The sequence below is a fragment of the Xiphophorus couchianus genome, chromosome 8 (assembly GCF_001444195.1).
Source record: "Xiphophorus couchianus chromosome 8, X_couchianus-1.0, whole genome shotgun sequence".
NCBI classification, from domain to species: domain Eukaryota; kingdom Metazoa; phylum Chordata; class Actinopteri; order Cyprinodontiformes; family Poeciliidae; genus Xiphophorus; species Xiphophorus couchianus.
In genome coordinates this window covers 28,144,881-28,159,259 of record NC_040235.1, presented here as the reverse complement: position 1 = coordinate 28,159,259, position 14,379 = coordinate 28,144,881, and the positions used below count along the sequence as shown (strand labels likewise).

Genomic DNA, 14,379 nt, shown 5'->3' with positions numbered 1-14,379 from the left:
GAAGATTAATAGGTTTTTTTTTGTAAAGAGCCTTCAGATCACATTTGTTTGTTTATTTCCTTATTTATTTATTCCTGGCGCCATGGAAATAAACACAATTTAATCAAATGAATTATTTTCTTAGTAATTATTAGAGCACGTGATAGATTATAGACCTCTACAGAAATATTTTACTTACTTGTCCGAAGAGTTTGGGGAGACGCTTTGTGTGTGTGTGTGTGTGTGTGTGTTCCGATCACATGAACATCTCCCAATCGAAATATAAGTGCTTTGGTCTCCGCCCCCTCTCTGGCTGAAGCATTCTCGGGAATTAAACTGGAACCCCGCTGGTCACCGGTATGTGATTAAAAAGTCAACATGAACAGAAACCTTACGGAAGCCTGTGGGAGACACTTACAGACCAATCTAGTCAGATGATGCTCAAAATCATAAAAGTACAAGTAATAGAAATAATACTGGAATATTTCATGTAATAAAATTTATAATAATTAACCTTCAGCTTCAGGATGCTCTTAGTGACTCATTTTATTGTGTAAAAACCTAAAACCAAATGGAAGAAATTCAGCTGCTGTCTGTTCCTCTTTACTTTCTCAGCCTCCTTATTGCAGCCTGTTGCTCATCCTGCAGCAATCATCGATCTGCAGGTGAAATATATACATTTTACCTTATTTATATGTTGAATCATTATAATCATTATCATCAAATGTGATTATGTTTCTCTTCAGTTTTTTCCTGCTCTCGTGTCGCGGTTCTTGTCCCCTCTTTGATTTCTGCTCATTAAATCAGAGCATCGCTGAACCAATCAGAAGCCGTCCTGAATCTTGGTGGACTGCATCACGGCCTGGTCACCCAATCAAAACAAAGACCCCCAGCTCCATTCACACACGCGCACTCCCCACCCCACACTTCGGCTCTTCGTCTCCTCTCAAAGTTTGGTTCGCAGCTGATGAAGATGCTGAGCTGATGATCACTTTTGATGGTCTCCTCCAGCCTGTCGGACAGACCAGAGCGGCTCCCGGACCTGAACCGGACCCGAACACAAACGGAACTTCGTCCTGCTTTCCTGGAGCATTTGGGATTTGGATTCTGCCCGCTGACTGAGATGGGCTTTGAGTCCAGAAAGAAAGTGAAGCTGTTTTAGTTGAAATCTGGAGATTGGCCCCCGCAGCCCCCGCAGCCCCATCCCCAGTCCTCCCGGGCCTCCCTCCCTCAGAGGCGGTAATGCTAGCGGTGGGTCAGATGGACGGGTCCCGACAGAGCGCCTTCCTCCTCAGCACTCCACCTCTGGCAGCTCTGCACAGCATGACCGAGATGAAGACCCCCCTGTACCCGGCCTATCCCCTCTCCACCTGTCCCAACTCCTCCACCTCTCCCGCCACCACATCTCCTAACCCAGGCGGCATGGCCGTGTCTTCCCCCGGGATCAAGAGTTCCACCGGGCTGTCCTCGGGCCTCGGCTCCCCGCAGCAGTGCTCCTCTGCAACTCCGCACGGAATTAACGACATCCTCAACCGGCCGGTCGTCTCCTCAGCTGGCACCACGGCGGTCGTAGCTGCTGCAGCCGCCGCCGCCGCCTCCTCATCTGCTGGGATTCTGTCAGGACTGCCCAGGTTCAGCAGCCTCAGCCCGCCGCCACCTCCCGGACTTTACTTCAGCCCCAGCGCGGCGGCTGTGGCCGTGGCCCGGTACCCGAAGCCGCTGGCAGATCTCCCGGGAAGGACGCCGATCTTTTGGCCAGGAGTTATGCAAAGTCCGCACTGGAGAGACGCCAGGTTCGCTTGTTCACCCCGTAAGTGATACATAAATACATGAATAAAAAACATATAATGTTACAATATCACAACTTAATTTTCCTTTACATATACGGATAGAATTAACTTATCGGAAAGTTGTGATATTGCAGCATTTTATAACTCGCTTTGAATTATTTTCTAATTTGTGTTCCTTAAGAACTATGAAATAATTAGTTCCAAAATTGTTTCCATGTTTGTGTTGCAGATCAGAACTCAGTGTTACTGGACAAAGATGGGAAAAGGAAGCACACTCGGCCCACTTTCTCTGGGCAGCAGATCTTTGCGCTGGAAAAGACTTTTGAACAAACCAAATATCTGGCGGGGCCAGAGAGAGCGCGGCTGGCCTACTCTCTGGGGATGACCGAGAGCCAAGTGAAGGTAACTCAGAAAGAGAGCCGGAGAGCGGGCAGCCAACACACACACACACACACACACACACACACACACACACACACACACACACACACACACACACACACACACACACACACAGACACTGGCACACTCTCGGGTTTATTCTGTACTCTGAGAAGAATCTAAATAATTCTTTTTGACACTTTCAGATGACCAAAATTGAATCAATATAAATTATGGCAGATGATTAAGATTTTGAATAAATTAGTTGTTGATATTTTCTGGTTTTATTTTTCTTTGGTTTAGAAAATGACTGAATTCATTAACGGAGCTGAAACTGTAATCTCTTCAACATTTTCTGCAATTTCTAGTAATATTTTCCACTCAATTATTCCGATTATGCGGCGGTGCTAACATTACATATAAGATATAAAACACATGGAAGGACTGAAACGTGTGTGTGCGTGTGCGCCTGTGTGTGTGTGTGTGTGTGTGTGTGTGTGTGTGTGTGTGTGTCTGTCTCCGGCCAGGTGTGGTTCCAGAACAGAAGGACCAAGTGGAGGAAGAAGCACGCAGCGGAAATGGCATCCGCGAAGAAGAAGCAGGACTCGGAGACGGAGCGGCTCAAAGGAACGTCGGACAATGAGGAGGAGGACGACGACTACAACAAACCTCTGGACCCGAACTCGGACGATGAAAAGATCACACAGCTGCTGAAAAAACACAAACCGGGCTCTGCGCTGCTGATGCACACATCTGAAAACGACAGCTCTTAATTCACTTCTATTTCCTGTTCCGAGGAGGATCTGGCGGGACGAACTCATGGATTCGGTTCACTTTGTGAATGTTTCTCTGCGTGGCGAAAGAGGATACACACATCCGGTTCACAGAGAAGACTTTAGCTGTAAATAGAAGCGTGAGTTGTATGAATAGAAATTGCTATTGAATCATTGCTGTGAATAATTTATGTGTAGTTTTTTTTTCTTATTTGTTTTGTACAGAAACGATTCTCCCAGATCAGCGGTAAACACGTTTTTGTTTTGATCTGACAGCAGAGGTATTTTTTCTGTCTGTCCCTGAACGCCTCTTGATCTGTCAGATAAAACCGCAGCTGCACCTGAGGTCGCTAACACACACACACACACACACACACACACACACACACACACACACACACACACACACACACACACACACCCCACTGGTGAACCCTGTGAAGCTGTGGAAGCGGCCTGCAGCAGCTTCATGTAAAGCACTTTTATTTAATAAAAACTCTAAAGTTGGCTCGTTGTTTCCAACCGATGCATTCAATCAAAGCTGGAGTTTTATAAATTTGTCGCCATTTTAACCTATCACAGCCTGTTTATTATTTATATTAATGTTGTTATTATCAGGGCCTTTTAAATATGTTTGAGATTAAATGAAAGGCTATTTTAAAAAGTTTTTTATTCTTAAAAAATGCTTCCGAATGCTTCATTCCTTCCTGAAGAGCAGAGTGAATTGGGTTTTATTCGGTGCGGGTCCACTGCCCTCTGGAGGCTCTGATCAGGGCCTGAACACGGGGAGGTCAAGCTGAGGTCCAGACCGGAAAACCGAGGCTCCTCAGCGGGCAGCAGGCTGTTCTCTGTCGGCTTCAAACTCAGCTGCTCCGCGGGGTTTTTTAGGACACACTGCATAGGACGCCTCCATAACATTTTTCTAATAAAATATATATGTTAAACTAAATATACCTGGGAATGCACTATGTTTCACCTAGTTTGGTGTATTAAAATCAACACATTCTCTCATATTAATTGAATTTTTGTGCTGTGCGAAATTCTTAATTGTAATCATGAATTACGCTGAATATCAATTTAATTTATTTAACTCTTAAATATATTTGTGCAAAAATATCCCTACATTACTGAAGTGGCGCGGCCCTTATTTGTCTATTCAACGGGTTTTGTGGCAGTTATGATTATTACATGAAATCAAAGCGAGTTGCTGCTGTCAGGTAGATCCGAAACTCTATCTATCTATCTATCTATCTATCTATCTATCTATCTATCTATCTATCTATCTATCTATCTATCTATCTATCTATCTATCTATCTATCTATCTATCTCTCTCTCTCTCTCTCTCTCTCTCTCTCTCTCTCTCTCTCTCTATATATATATATATATATATATATATATATATATATATATATATATATATTCATTGAATTCTACCCGAGTTTTTTTTATATCTTCCAGATGTATATTTATAGTAATCAATCTATCAATTTTGTTTCTCTGAGAACCCAAAATCTATTTTCTAGCTTTAACTGGATGTTATGGACTGTTGGGTTTCGTTCTAAACAGGGCGTTAAATATAATAATAATAATAAAAATAATAATAATAATAATAATAATAATACAGTTATTATTATTATTATTATTATTATTATTATTATTATTATTATTATCGAAAAATTCACAACGCATGTCGTCTCAAGGTCCTTTACAAAAAATTGTAAGGGCTTTATTATTATTATTATTATTATTATTATTATTATTATTATTATTATTATTATTATATGAGTTTTGACTCGTGTTTTTGTTTGGAGGGATTTGAACCCTCGACTCCAGGCTGTCAGCGATGAAGTGAATTCAGTGTTTTAATGAATGATTAACAGAAACAGGAATCCGGCCCAATCATTGGTCAGTTTGACCTGACTCCACACTCTCCGCTGGCCTTCCTCCTGTGGTTCCCATCTTCCTCTTCTTCACACTGAAGCTGTTCGGTCAGTCTGCTCCAGTGAAACAAAAGCTGCTGGTGGCAGCGGGCCCGGTTCCGTGGGGTCCGCTCTGACCCAGAACAACCCGCGGGGACACAGCCTGCCTTTCTCCCGTCTGCTGGACAGACCACGCTGAGTTGTGGACTGGGTCGCGGTTCTCGCGTTTCTTCCTTTTGAACAATTATTTTGTGTTTAAGCTGCAAAGGCCAGAGTCACCAATGATTATTCCATCAAGATGTCCTTACGCATCTTACGTGGACTGAGCTTCATGCGATATTGTATTCATGAAGATAATGGATAAGGGGAGAATGTTAAAAAGCAAAGTAAATGTTTTATTTCTGCAGTGTGTGGGCCTCTGCTCACACCCCGCAGGGGCCAAACTCCGAGCAGGTCTTCTGCCCGTTATGCGGCTCTGACCAGCCGCTTTGAGCCCCGGGTTCCGCTCCGGAGGCTGAGGCGGTCATCTCACGAATCCTTCCTCAGTTAAATAATGTTCACTGCAAGAAAGTGAAGGAGCTGCGGATCACAAAACGAGTAAAACAACGAGAGAAACAGAGAAAGAAACAAACAGGAGAAAACATTCCTTAATTTTAAGGAAAAGTTGACCTGTTTCTACATGTTGCTCTCTAACACTTTTATTCTTTTTGATATTTAAACTTTTTTTTGTTTGCTTGTGTGTGTTAAACCTGCCCTCCTGGTGTCTGGTTTACCATTAAACAGAATTAGCTCCACATCACAGAGAGCTGATGACTGTGTGGAACTGGGACAGAACCATCCATCCTGCTTGGGCCAGCACCGGGCCCCCCGTGACGTCACAGCACCAGTGCCTACAGCCAGGACGGAGGTCGACCTGAGGTAACACCTGTGTCTCCATGTGGATCAGTGACAGGTGGGTCTGCCCTGCGGGTCTCCATTCAGCTTCAGGTATTATTAAAGGTTTCAGGTCGATATGAGGGAATAATTGTTCTGAGCTAAAACTGCAGCTTGTTGGTTTGGGCCTGATTTTACTTCTTCACCCATTCATGATCAGTTCAGAGCCTCTCCTCCACTCAGCTGCTAAAAAAATAACTTTGTGCTGCATGAGGAATAAAAATAGTAATAATGAGTAATAAAAATAAGCCCCCACAAAAGTAAGGGGAGAATGTTATTTTATTTTAACAGGCCGGCTGTATTTTAAAAATCTGTTGCTGTTTTTTCAGGAGATAACTAATTCCTCTTCTGCAGACATTATAATAAATCCCCACATAATATAATAAAATGGTTTCCTGGAAAAAACAAAAGAGCAAAACATATTGCCCACAACATTTGATTAATCTTCTTCTTAGGCTTGAATCCGTCTGCGTATTTATTAAAATGAAGACACTCACCTAAAATATTAAAAATATTATCAGCATTGGTTATACTGGGTATTTATCTGCCCTTTAGACCAACAGCACCAAATCATCTCGTAAATCTTCATCTTAATGCTTTATGGCCCAAAATGAATCTTATCAACAGTCTTTGTTTAACTGACAGGTGAATGTCACACCTTCAGGATGTTCATTCTGTCCTTCTGTTTGAAATTTAAGAAAAAAGCCAGACTGATTCTGGCTTTACAAAAGGAACTTTCAGATTGTAATAAAAACATTTTTATTGATTCCTTTTGAAAGGAATGAGTCCATCAACAGAGAGCAGCAAGTCTGAGAGGGGAAGGCTTCAAAAGCCACTGCACTGAAAACCTGGCAAATCAGGTCCAAACAGAAAGCTAATATGAAAATGCCATAAAGTGTAAATTATATAATAAAACAAATCAAAAACAAAATGAAACTCCAAATATGTGTTGCTAAATATTTGGTGTTCCCAGCTTCTGAGATATGAAGGTTTATGTCTCTGTGGTTTTAGTCAATAGATTTGACTTCTTAGTCAAACAGTGAAGGCTAAAGATGAAGCAATTATACTTTAGCTAAATGTCTAAATGTTTAATGGAGGCTCCATGGACTGATTCAATGTAGAATACAAGTTCATGAAAGATTAACTTGAACACTTTAATATCCTGCTAATGCTACTAAAAGCTAGTTTTGTACCTAAGTGGTACAAAACCTTTAAACTGAGTGAGGAGAGCACAAAGCTGGTTGGACCGGTTGGAAATGTGAGGCTGTGAATCTGGGCTGAGGCATCCAACTTTGTCAGCATGGCTTTTCTTTTCACAGTGATGGATGGATGGGTGGATGGTTTGAGGGGAATATTTAGATTAATTTTGAAGAAGGAATATCTCTTGATATATACTGCTCAAAAAATAAAGGGAACACTTAAACAACACAATATAACTCCAAGTAAATCAAACTTCTGTGAAATCAAACTGTCCACTTAGGAAGCAACACTGATTGACAATCAATGTCACCTGCTGTTGTGCAAATGGAACTTTGTACAGCACAAAGTATTCAATGAGAATATTTCTTTCATTCAGATCTAGGATGTGTTATTTGAGTGTTCCCTTTATTTTTTTGAGCAGTGTATATATAGCCATGTTTCTGTTCCTGCAAAAATCTATTCTTTAGGTCATCACGTCTTTTTATCTGAAATGTTTATTTCCCTGCAGGCGTCTGATGATGAAATTTGCCTTAATCATAATTTTAGGCAATTCATTATTAATTATGAACAATTTAACAGTACAGTGGAACAACATGAACACAGACATAAAAAAGTAGAACTACGATAGGAGGAATAAAACACTATCCAATTGTGATCAAACTGATCATTTCAGGTTATTTATTTTTCTCTGTGTGAATGTTGGAACATTTATTCCATATAAACACCTTCAGAGCAAAAATCAGAATTTTCTGGGAGTTTGTTGGTTTTTATGGAGAGGAAAAACATCTGGGGTGTATTGCAGATGAAAAATAATCAGTTATAAAAAAACAACATATTTTCAGTGTGTGTGTGTGGATTTAACGTGTAGGGGTGTGTGTGTGTGTGTGTGTGTGTGAGCTATCAAGTACTTTGAGATTCCAGTCCTTATCACAGTTTTAGGGTCTGCCATGTTGGAATCTCAAACTGCTGCTTTAATGTAATATTTGGTAGCTTATATTGTTTTAGGTGCATTGCATTCAAACACACACTGGGCCGATTAGACGTTTAGATGGGATTCCACTGGATTTTATGCCCCACCTGATAAAACTCAGAGAGTGGGAGGGTCAATCAACCTAATCACAATAATCAACAAAATGTTACAAATCTTTCTTATCTTTTTCCTCAATATTTTGCAGCTGTAATATATATTTATAAGCTGATAGAAAAAGAGCAACAAATACACCAGCATACTTTTCATGGAAATTTATAGAACACGAATCAGCTAATGTAACAGATATACAGTCAGATGATTCAGCTTCAATGACTTTTTATTAACATTAAAATGACAGCATTAGAATATAGAAGTTGTAAGAATAAAACAAACTGTCACTCATGCACACAATCCTTAGGCATGCTTAGTCTTCTAATAAACCCATGTCAGATTTATAATTTTTACCTGTTTTGCTGGTGACTGAAAAGCTGCCAACTGTTATCCACAGATGTGCCACAGCGATTCATTGGCAGAATTTTTTTTTCACCACACGGTGTAAGATGTTTGACAGCAGCAGCACTATAAAGATCCAGGAGGCCATGAGCCCCCTGTTGACCCCAGGTGGGGAAACACTGCCTTTATGGAGTCCAGGTGTGGTGAACATGGCCCTGGTCCTCAGAGACCCTCTGCAGCAGCTGTTTCCTCACTTCCTCTGCTAGCTTACCTGCTGTTCTGATTGCAGCTCAGGACTGGCACATACTGTACATTCTCCTTCCTACGAGCTACATAATCATATGTCATAATGCAACGTTCCAGTTTAAATGAAAGGATGCACTGGGTTAAATGTTTTTGTTAATTTAGAGATTTAGCTGCACTCATGTTAACAATATAGAAAATCTAATGATATCTGCAGAACAAATATACAGTACAATATTCAGCTACACAAAATATCTGCATGTTCCACATGTACAGTAGTTCTGATCAGATTAGCAACCAACTGAAGTAGAACTTAAAGAAGCAGCATGAAGCAGTAGGAGCATGAAGAGCTACGCCGGCGCTGCAGCTAGCACAGCCTGACTCCAACCTGTTAACAGCCATTCAGTAAGCAGCTCTACCTGTTGACTCCCACTAAATCTTTCCCTGTGTGCCAGTGTGACTAATGTGTCAGTCAACCTTTATAAAGAGCCTATTGATGCTCTCTCAGTTGACCATGTTCTACAAGAGATTATACACAAGGACATGTGTCATGGGAGTCGCCAGCTCCCACAGACATGAATGGCGGTCTTATCTGGTTCCAAGCTGCCTGTGCTCCTGTGATAAGGAGCGCCTGGGGATGCTGCATTATGAGAAGGTGGCGCGCTGCAGCGACTCTCTAACCAGTACATTCATGGTTGAGTGAAAACATTGTGTCTTCAGAGGACGACGGTCGTTTCTGCAGCAGTACGCTGCTAAGCGGCACAGGCCATATGGAAATAAAGTCACTTTTAATTGTTCTGTCTGCTTGAGCAACCTAACGACAGATTATGTGAATCATTAACTGAATGCGTTTCTGCGTTTGTGTGTGTGTAAGCAGATCCTCCTTAAGAGCTCACCTGCTGGCTTGCTGATGTGAATAAGGTGTGATAGCAGAGTGTGATCAGGAGTTCTGAGCAGGCAGCAGCATTGTCCATGTTTTCATTCCCAGATAATCTTACATAGTGAGGAGTCACTTCTCTCTCTGCAGCACCGTGTTTAGTTTAAGCAGCATGTTTGCACGTATAGGTCAGCAGGCATGATCTGACACTTCTGATGTTTCTGGCAGGGCAGAAACATCAGAATATTTTAACTTGGTTAAATATTTGAACTTGGCATACTTAATGCTGTGTATTTTTTATTCAACTCTGTTGTTTCAGTTTATTTTGAATATCAGGTTTAGTTTATATGTAGATATTTAAACAAAACACTGTGACTCTACATAGACCCATGTGACATCACATTATTCCAGTAATCCTGTCTTTAGAGTTCAGATTTATCGTTTACAGAACAAAGTGTTAGTGCTTTGATCCCTACAGCATGCTCAGGCCTTCCTAATGATCACTTGAAGTTGAATGGAGCAAATGTAGCACAGAGATCTAACAAGACCAGTCCAGACATGAGTCCATTATGGGAGAACATGAGAGACAGGTTCAGCACTACGATGAAAACTGACTGAAACTCTTCTAACATGTTTTTGCTGTATAAACTCTAACGCATTTGAGGAACATTTTCTTCAAGAATTCTAAACTCAAAATGTAATAAAAATGTCTGACTTGACTGAGTTGTTCATGCAATTTATTCACACTCATTCATTCACACTCAATGCAGTAAGCAATTTATATAAAGAATGTATTTAATGAGTTTTACTTTTTGAATTCATTTGCAGAATAAATTAACTTTTTGTTGATTGTTAATTTGATGAAGATAATCTTTTATGTTTTAGAAAACCAAAATGTTTCTTAAAATCCAGATTTCTCAGCTTTTAAAAGATAGAATATTTGAAAAACAATGCAAATATTGTTTATCAATATTTGGAGAACAATATTCACATGAAAGGTCATTGTAAAACGTCTTTGTTTTGGTTTGTGTCAGTGAACATTTGGAAGCGTGTTGTAATGGTGCTGAGGAAGTTTCACTTAACCTGACCAGTCAACTTGTACAGCCTGAACCAGAACACAGCTTTAAAATAAAAAGGAAAGAAATCATTATATTCAGTTTGAAGCCTGTTGTTGCCTCCTGAAGAATGGACAGCAGTGAGAAGAATCCTGGTCTGAAGATGAAGAGATGAGAAGAAGGAGGAGGGACTTGGCTGTGGTAAGTAATGACAAAATGAGCGCCCTCAGTAGACTCTGACAATGAAAAACCCTGCCCTCATCACCTGGGCCTTTTGTTCTGAATTTTATTAGCACTAGCCACGCTAAAATAACCTGTTAACACGTATCATAGTGCAGCAATAATAACCTCCTCAATCATATTTTAAAAGTCACGTCAAGGCGGCCGGCCGTAACTCATCTCTATGCAAATACTCCTGTGTCAGCCCATTAGCGGGTTGCTACAGGGGTTTTATTAAAATGCATTTGGCTTCTCTTTCTTCCTGCTCAGGACTAATAAAACACGAGCCCTGCTGCACAAGAATTATGGCAACTATTAGATTAACATATGGACAGCATGCAGTGTGAAAATAAAAACCAACAGATAAAGTGGCAGGGTCAGGCGGGGGAGCAAACACTTAGGAAATGGCAGTAAAGTAATAGATTGTTCTGGATCAGGCTGATGCAGACGTGCAAATCAAACTCTAGTTATTCATTCATTTGGAGGGAGGAAGAGTTGTATAAGTCTACAACACTCAGTCCCTTGTAACACTATGTTATATCTTTAGACAGTAGATCTGTGCTGTAGATAGCAGTGTTTGTTAATACTAAATACATTCCTTAAAAGTGGAGGGGCGGGGATAATTAGACTTTTTAGAGCTCTACATCATGTTATAATGTTATTCCCTCATCACAAACACACCTGGAGTGTTCCTGGAGTGAAATCCTTCAATCTCCTTACCTAAATGCTTTCTCCCACAGAGCTCCTCCTGGTGGCTGCAGTATCCAGCTGAGCTTCCACCTCCCATAGCATCCCTCCCTCCAAATCCCCCACTCAGCTCCTTCAGACTAGCGGCAGCATGCCACCATGTGGTGTGCATTGTTGTGCTAAAGGCCAAGTGTCAGAGCTTCTTAAAGCAACAAAGCCTCAACTTCAAGGGGTCAAATTACAAAGTCAAATTTCTTTTAAATCATGCCAGATACATATGTAGCATTTTTGTAACAACTAACAGTAACATATTTACTTGATTGTGCTATTTAATATCATATATCACAGAACACTGCCCCTTTAAACAGGAATAGTGATCAGGATAAGCAGAAAGACTTGTTAGCATATAACAAAATAAACCTTTTTTGGAAGGACACTGAGGAAGGAGACACAGATAAACAAATTAAGAATCAATATTTGCAATATTAATATTCAAAGTATCTATATCACTTAGAGGAGCTAATTTATGCTGCTCCCTCCCTGCTTCAGTTTCATGGAAACTGTAAATTTATGCAGAATTTGAATGAAATGACATCAGACTTGTATAGTGCTTTTCAAGACTCTCAAATATGCTTTACATTATATCAGTAATTTCCTCACACATTCTGATGTTAACTACTTACTTCTGCAACCCATCTGACCTTACACAGCAGACAACAACACATCAAAGTTTCATGAAAAAAACCCTAAAAATACAGATACTGCTATTCTTTATTTTTTGTCACTTGGGTTTAAGATAAAAGTCTTGCAGCGGGAATCTCCACTTCATGTATGTAGCACACATGAGGGCTCACCCTTCAGCTGCCTCTCCAACGGATGAGCTCCCACCATTCTGATTATGTCATTTAATGGTTTATCAAAGTCAGAGCATCCTGCCATGCTTGTGTGAACAGAAGATTTTTCTGTTTTATGAAGTCATTAATTTCTCATGGGTCATTAGTTGCCTTATAGATTCTTTCTTTGATAAATGTGGCTGGTAAATTATGCACACAATGTGCTTCCTCCTCGTCCTGTGAGTGACAAACAGGGGGACCCCCGTCACATGACCCAGATGTGTTGTGGGGGCGTCCATCACTCCATCACAGAGGAGAGCGCTCAGTCACTACAGCGAGTGGATGACACACGATGTGACTGTCAACGAACTTCACTGAGAAGGCCAGGGCAACTGAGCAAAACCAGAATGTTTTGACACAAAAGACCATTTTTATTTTATTCCACAGTTTTGTTTATAGTAAAAAAGTTAAAATAATAAAATGTCAAATAACTAATAAAAAAAATCATCAAAGGAAAATCTCAAGGTATGCACAATACCTTGAGAAAATATAGCTACTGCTGGCATTCACCTTCCACCACTGAACCAGGTGAATACCAGGTGAATACCACTTTCATTTTTATGGATAATTACAGATAATTAAGCCTTAAAGTCATGTGTGAGGAGTGTTGCTCTGCAAGTGTTGGGAGGTTTGCTGATGAAAACTGATAAATGCGGCTGGTAAATTAAGACCACATTTATTGTTCAGATAGTTCTGCAGTAGCCAGTACAGAAACAAGTTAAAACCAAAAACAGGAAGTAAAGGTGAACTACTGGTATGCTTAAAACAATAATCTTGATCACTACCAGCTTTAAGAAAACATATGATCATATCTTAGCTACTGTCTACATCTTTGTGTCTTTTATTTGAGCCACTGCCTTTTTGATACAAAGTTTTAAAAGCTGTTGGCTGGTCCAGAGTTGGATATAAAAGGTTTTAACTTTGTCAGGTAACTCAGTGAGAAGAAGCATATTGATAACCTGGCTTGTCCTTTGTGTCTGGGGCGTTTCTATAGTTGACCTTGTTGTCTGTGCTGGATGCTTGCTCATGCTGATCCCATCTGCCCACCATGTTGTTTGGTTTATTGACTGACGCTCTGCTGCATCTGCATCAGCCTAAATAGGTTTTCATTTTTTATTGGCAGCTCAGTAATGATGGCTGTCCTGTTGAGGCTTTCTATACTATTACAAGTCAAGGTATCAAACTATGTTGTCTGGCTCTGGAGAAGTCACCAAGAGGAGTCATGCAGAGGCTGAGATCTACTAAAACAAGTTGGGCATTAAGGAAAGCTTTTGGTGAAATGATTTAGTGAATATCAGTAAGAGACAGCTAGATGGTTAATTAGAGCATCTAATTGGTCTAATCAACTAGACGATTAGATCAACTAGTCTAATTCAATCTCTGACCACAATCAAAAGAAGTAAATATTAGTTGGCTTAGATGCAGCCCAACAGTATGGAGAAAACTGCCTGCATTCTATTTTCCTGAGGTTTTATTTTTTATTCCACTAAGCCTTCCTTAAATTCTTCCACAGAACATTCTTACAATCTGTCTTTAATTGTATTTAATGTTAGCTATGTCATTTAATTGATGCCATTCAGACGGCTTTTAAGATACTTTTAGAGATGCATTTAATTTATTTGAACAAAAGTAGATAAAAAATACAATTACAAATAAAAAACTTATGAAATGAACCTAAACCCAAACTCTAAGAGGTACAGGAAGTTCTATTACAAATCATATTATTTATATGGATTGTGCTCTATGTCCATTGTGTTGTGATGGAAACAGAACTTTATAGTTCAGTTATCTGTATTATTATGAGGAAGATTTATGGTTATATGAAAGGACCACAGTCCTCAGCAGGACTGTCTCTCCTGTTTAAATACAACCCTGATGTAAATGCTGATGGTGTTTTAGCCCCAGCAGAAGTGGAGGTGTGGGTCAGAGCAGCAGTCCACAGCGCGCTGATCAGACGGTGACCTCAGCAGGAAAACGCTGCCGCTGCCCTGCTGAACGCCACTATT

The 14,379-nt window shown here is 40.3% G+C and overlaps 1 protein-coding gene across 1 annotated transcript; it reads left to right on the top strand.

Annotated features, from left to right (window-relative positions):
• The first annotated feature begins 872 nt into the window (after positions 1-872).
• Positions 873-3,431, top strand: nkx6.1 (NK6 homeobox 1). Its single transcript, XM_028024709.1, has 3 exons — positions 873-1,789; positions 1,999-2,171; positions 2,678-3,431. Exons 1-3 carry the CDS (start codon positions 1,222-1,224, stop codon positions 2,921-2,923), a joined length of 987 nt encoding a protein of 328 aa, XP_027880510.1. The 5' UTR covers positions 873-1,221; the 3' UTR covers positions 2,924-3,431.
• Positions 3,432-14,379: the final 10,948 nt, after the last annotated feature.

Bases quoted from the DNA above. Each gene is read 5' to 3' on its own strand.
- nkx6.1 (XM_028024709.1), top strand. From the start codon at position 1,222: ATGCTAGCGGTGGGTCAGATGGACGGGTCCCGACAGAGCGCCTTCCTC. The intron at 1,790-1,998 runs GTAAGTGATACA...TTTGTGTTGCAG, and splicing joins CAGGTTCGCTTGTTCACCCC to ATCAGAACTCAGTGTTACTG. The intron at 2,172-2,677 runs GTAACTCAGAAA...GTCTCCGGCCAG, and splicing joins TGACCGAGAGCCAAGTGAAG to GTGTGGTTCCAGAACAGAAG.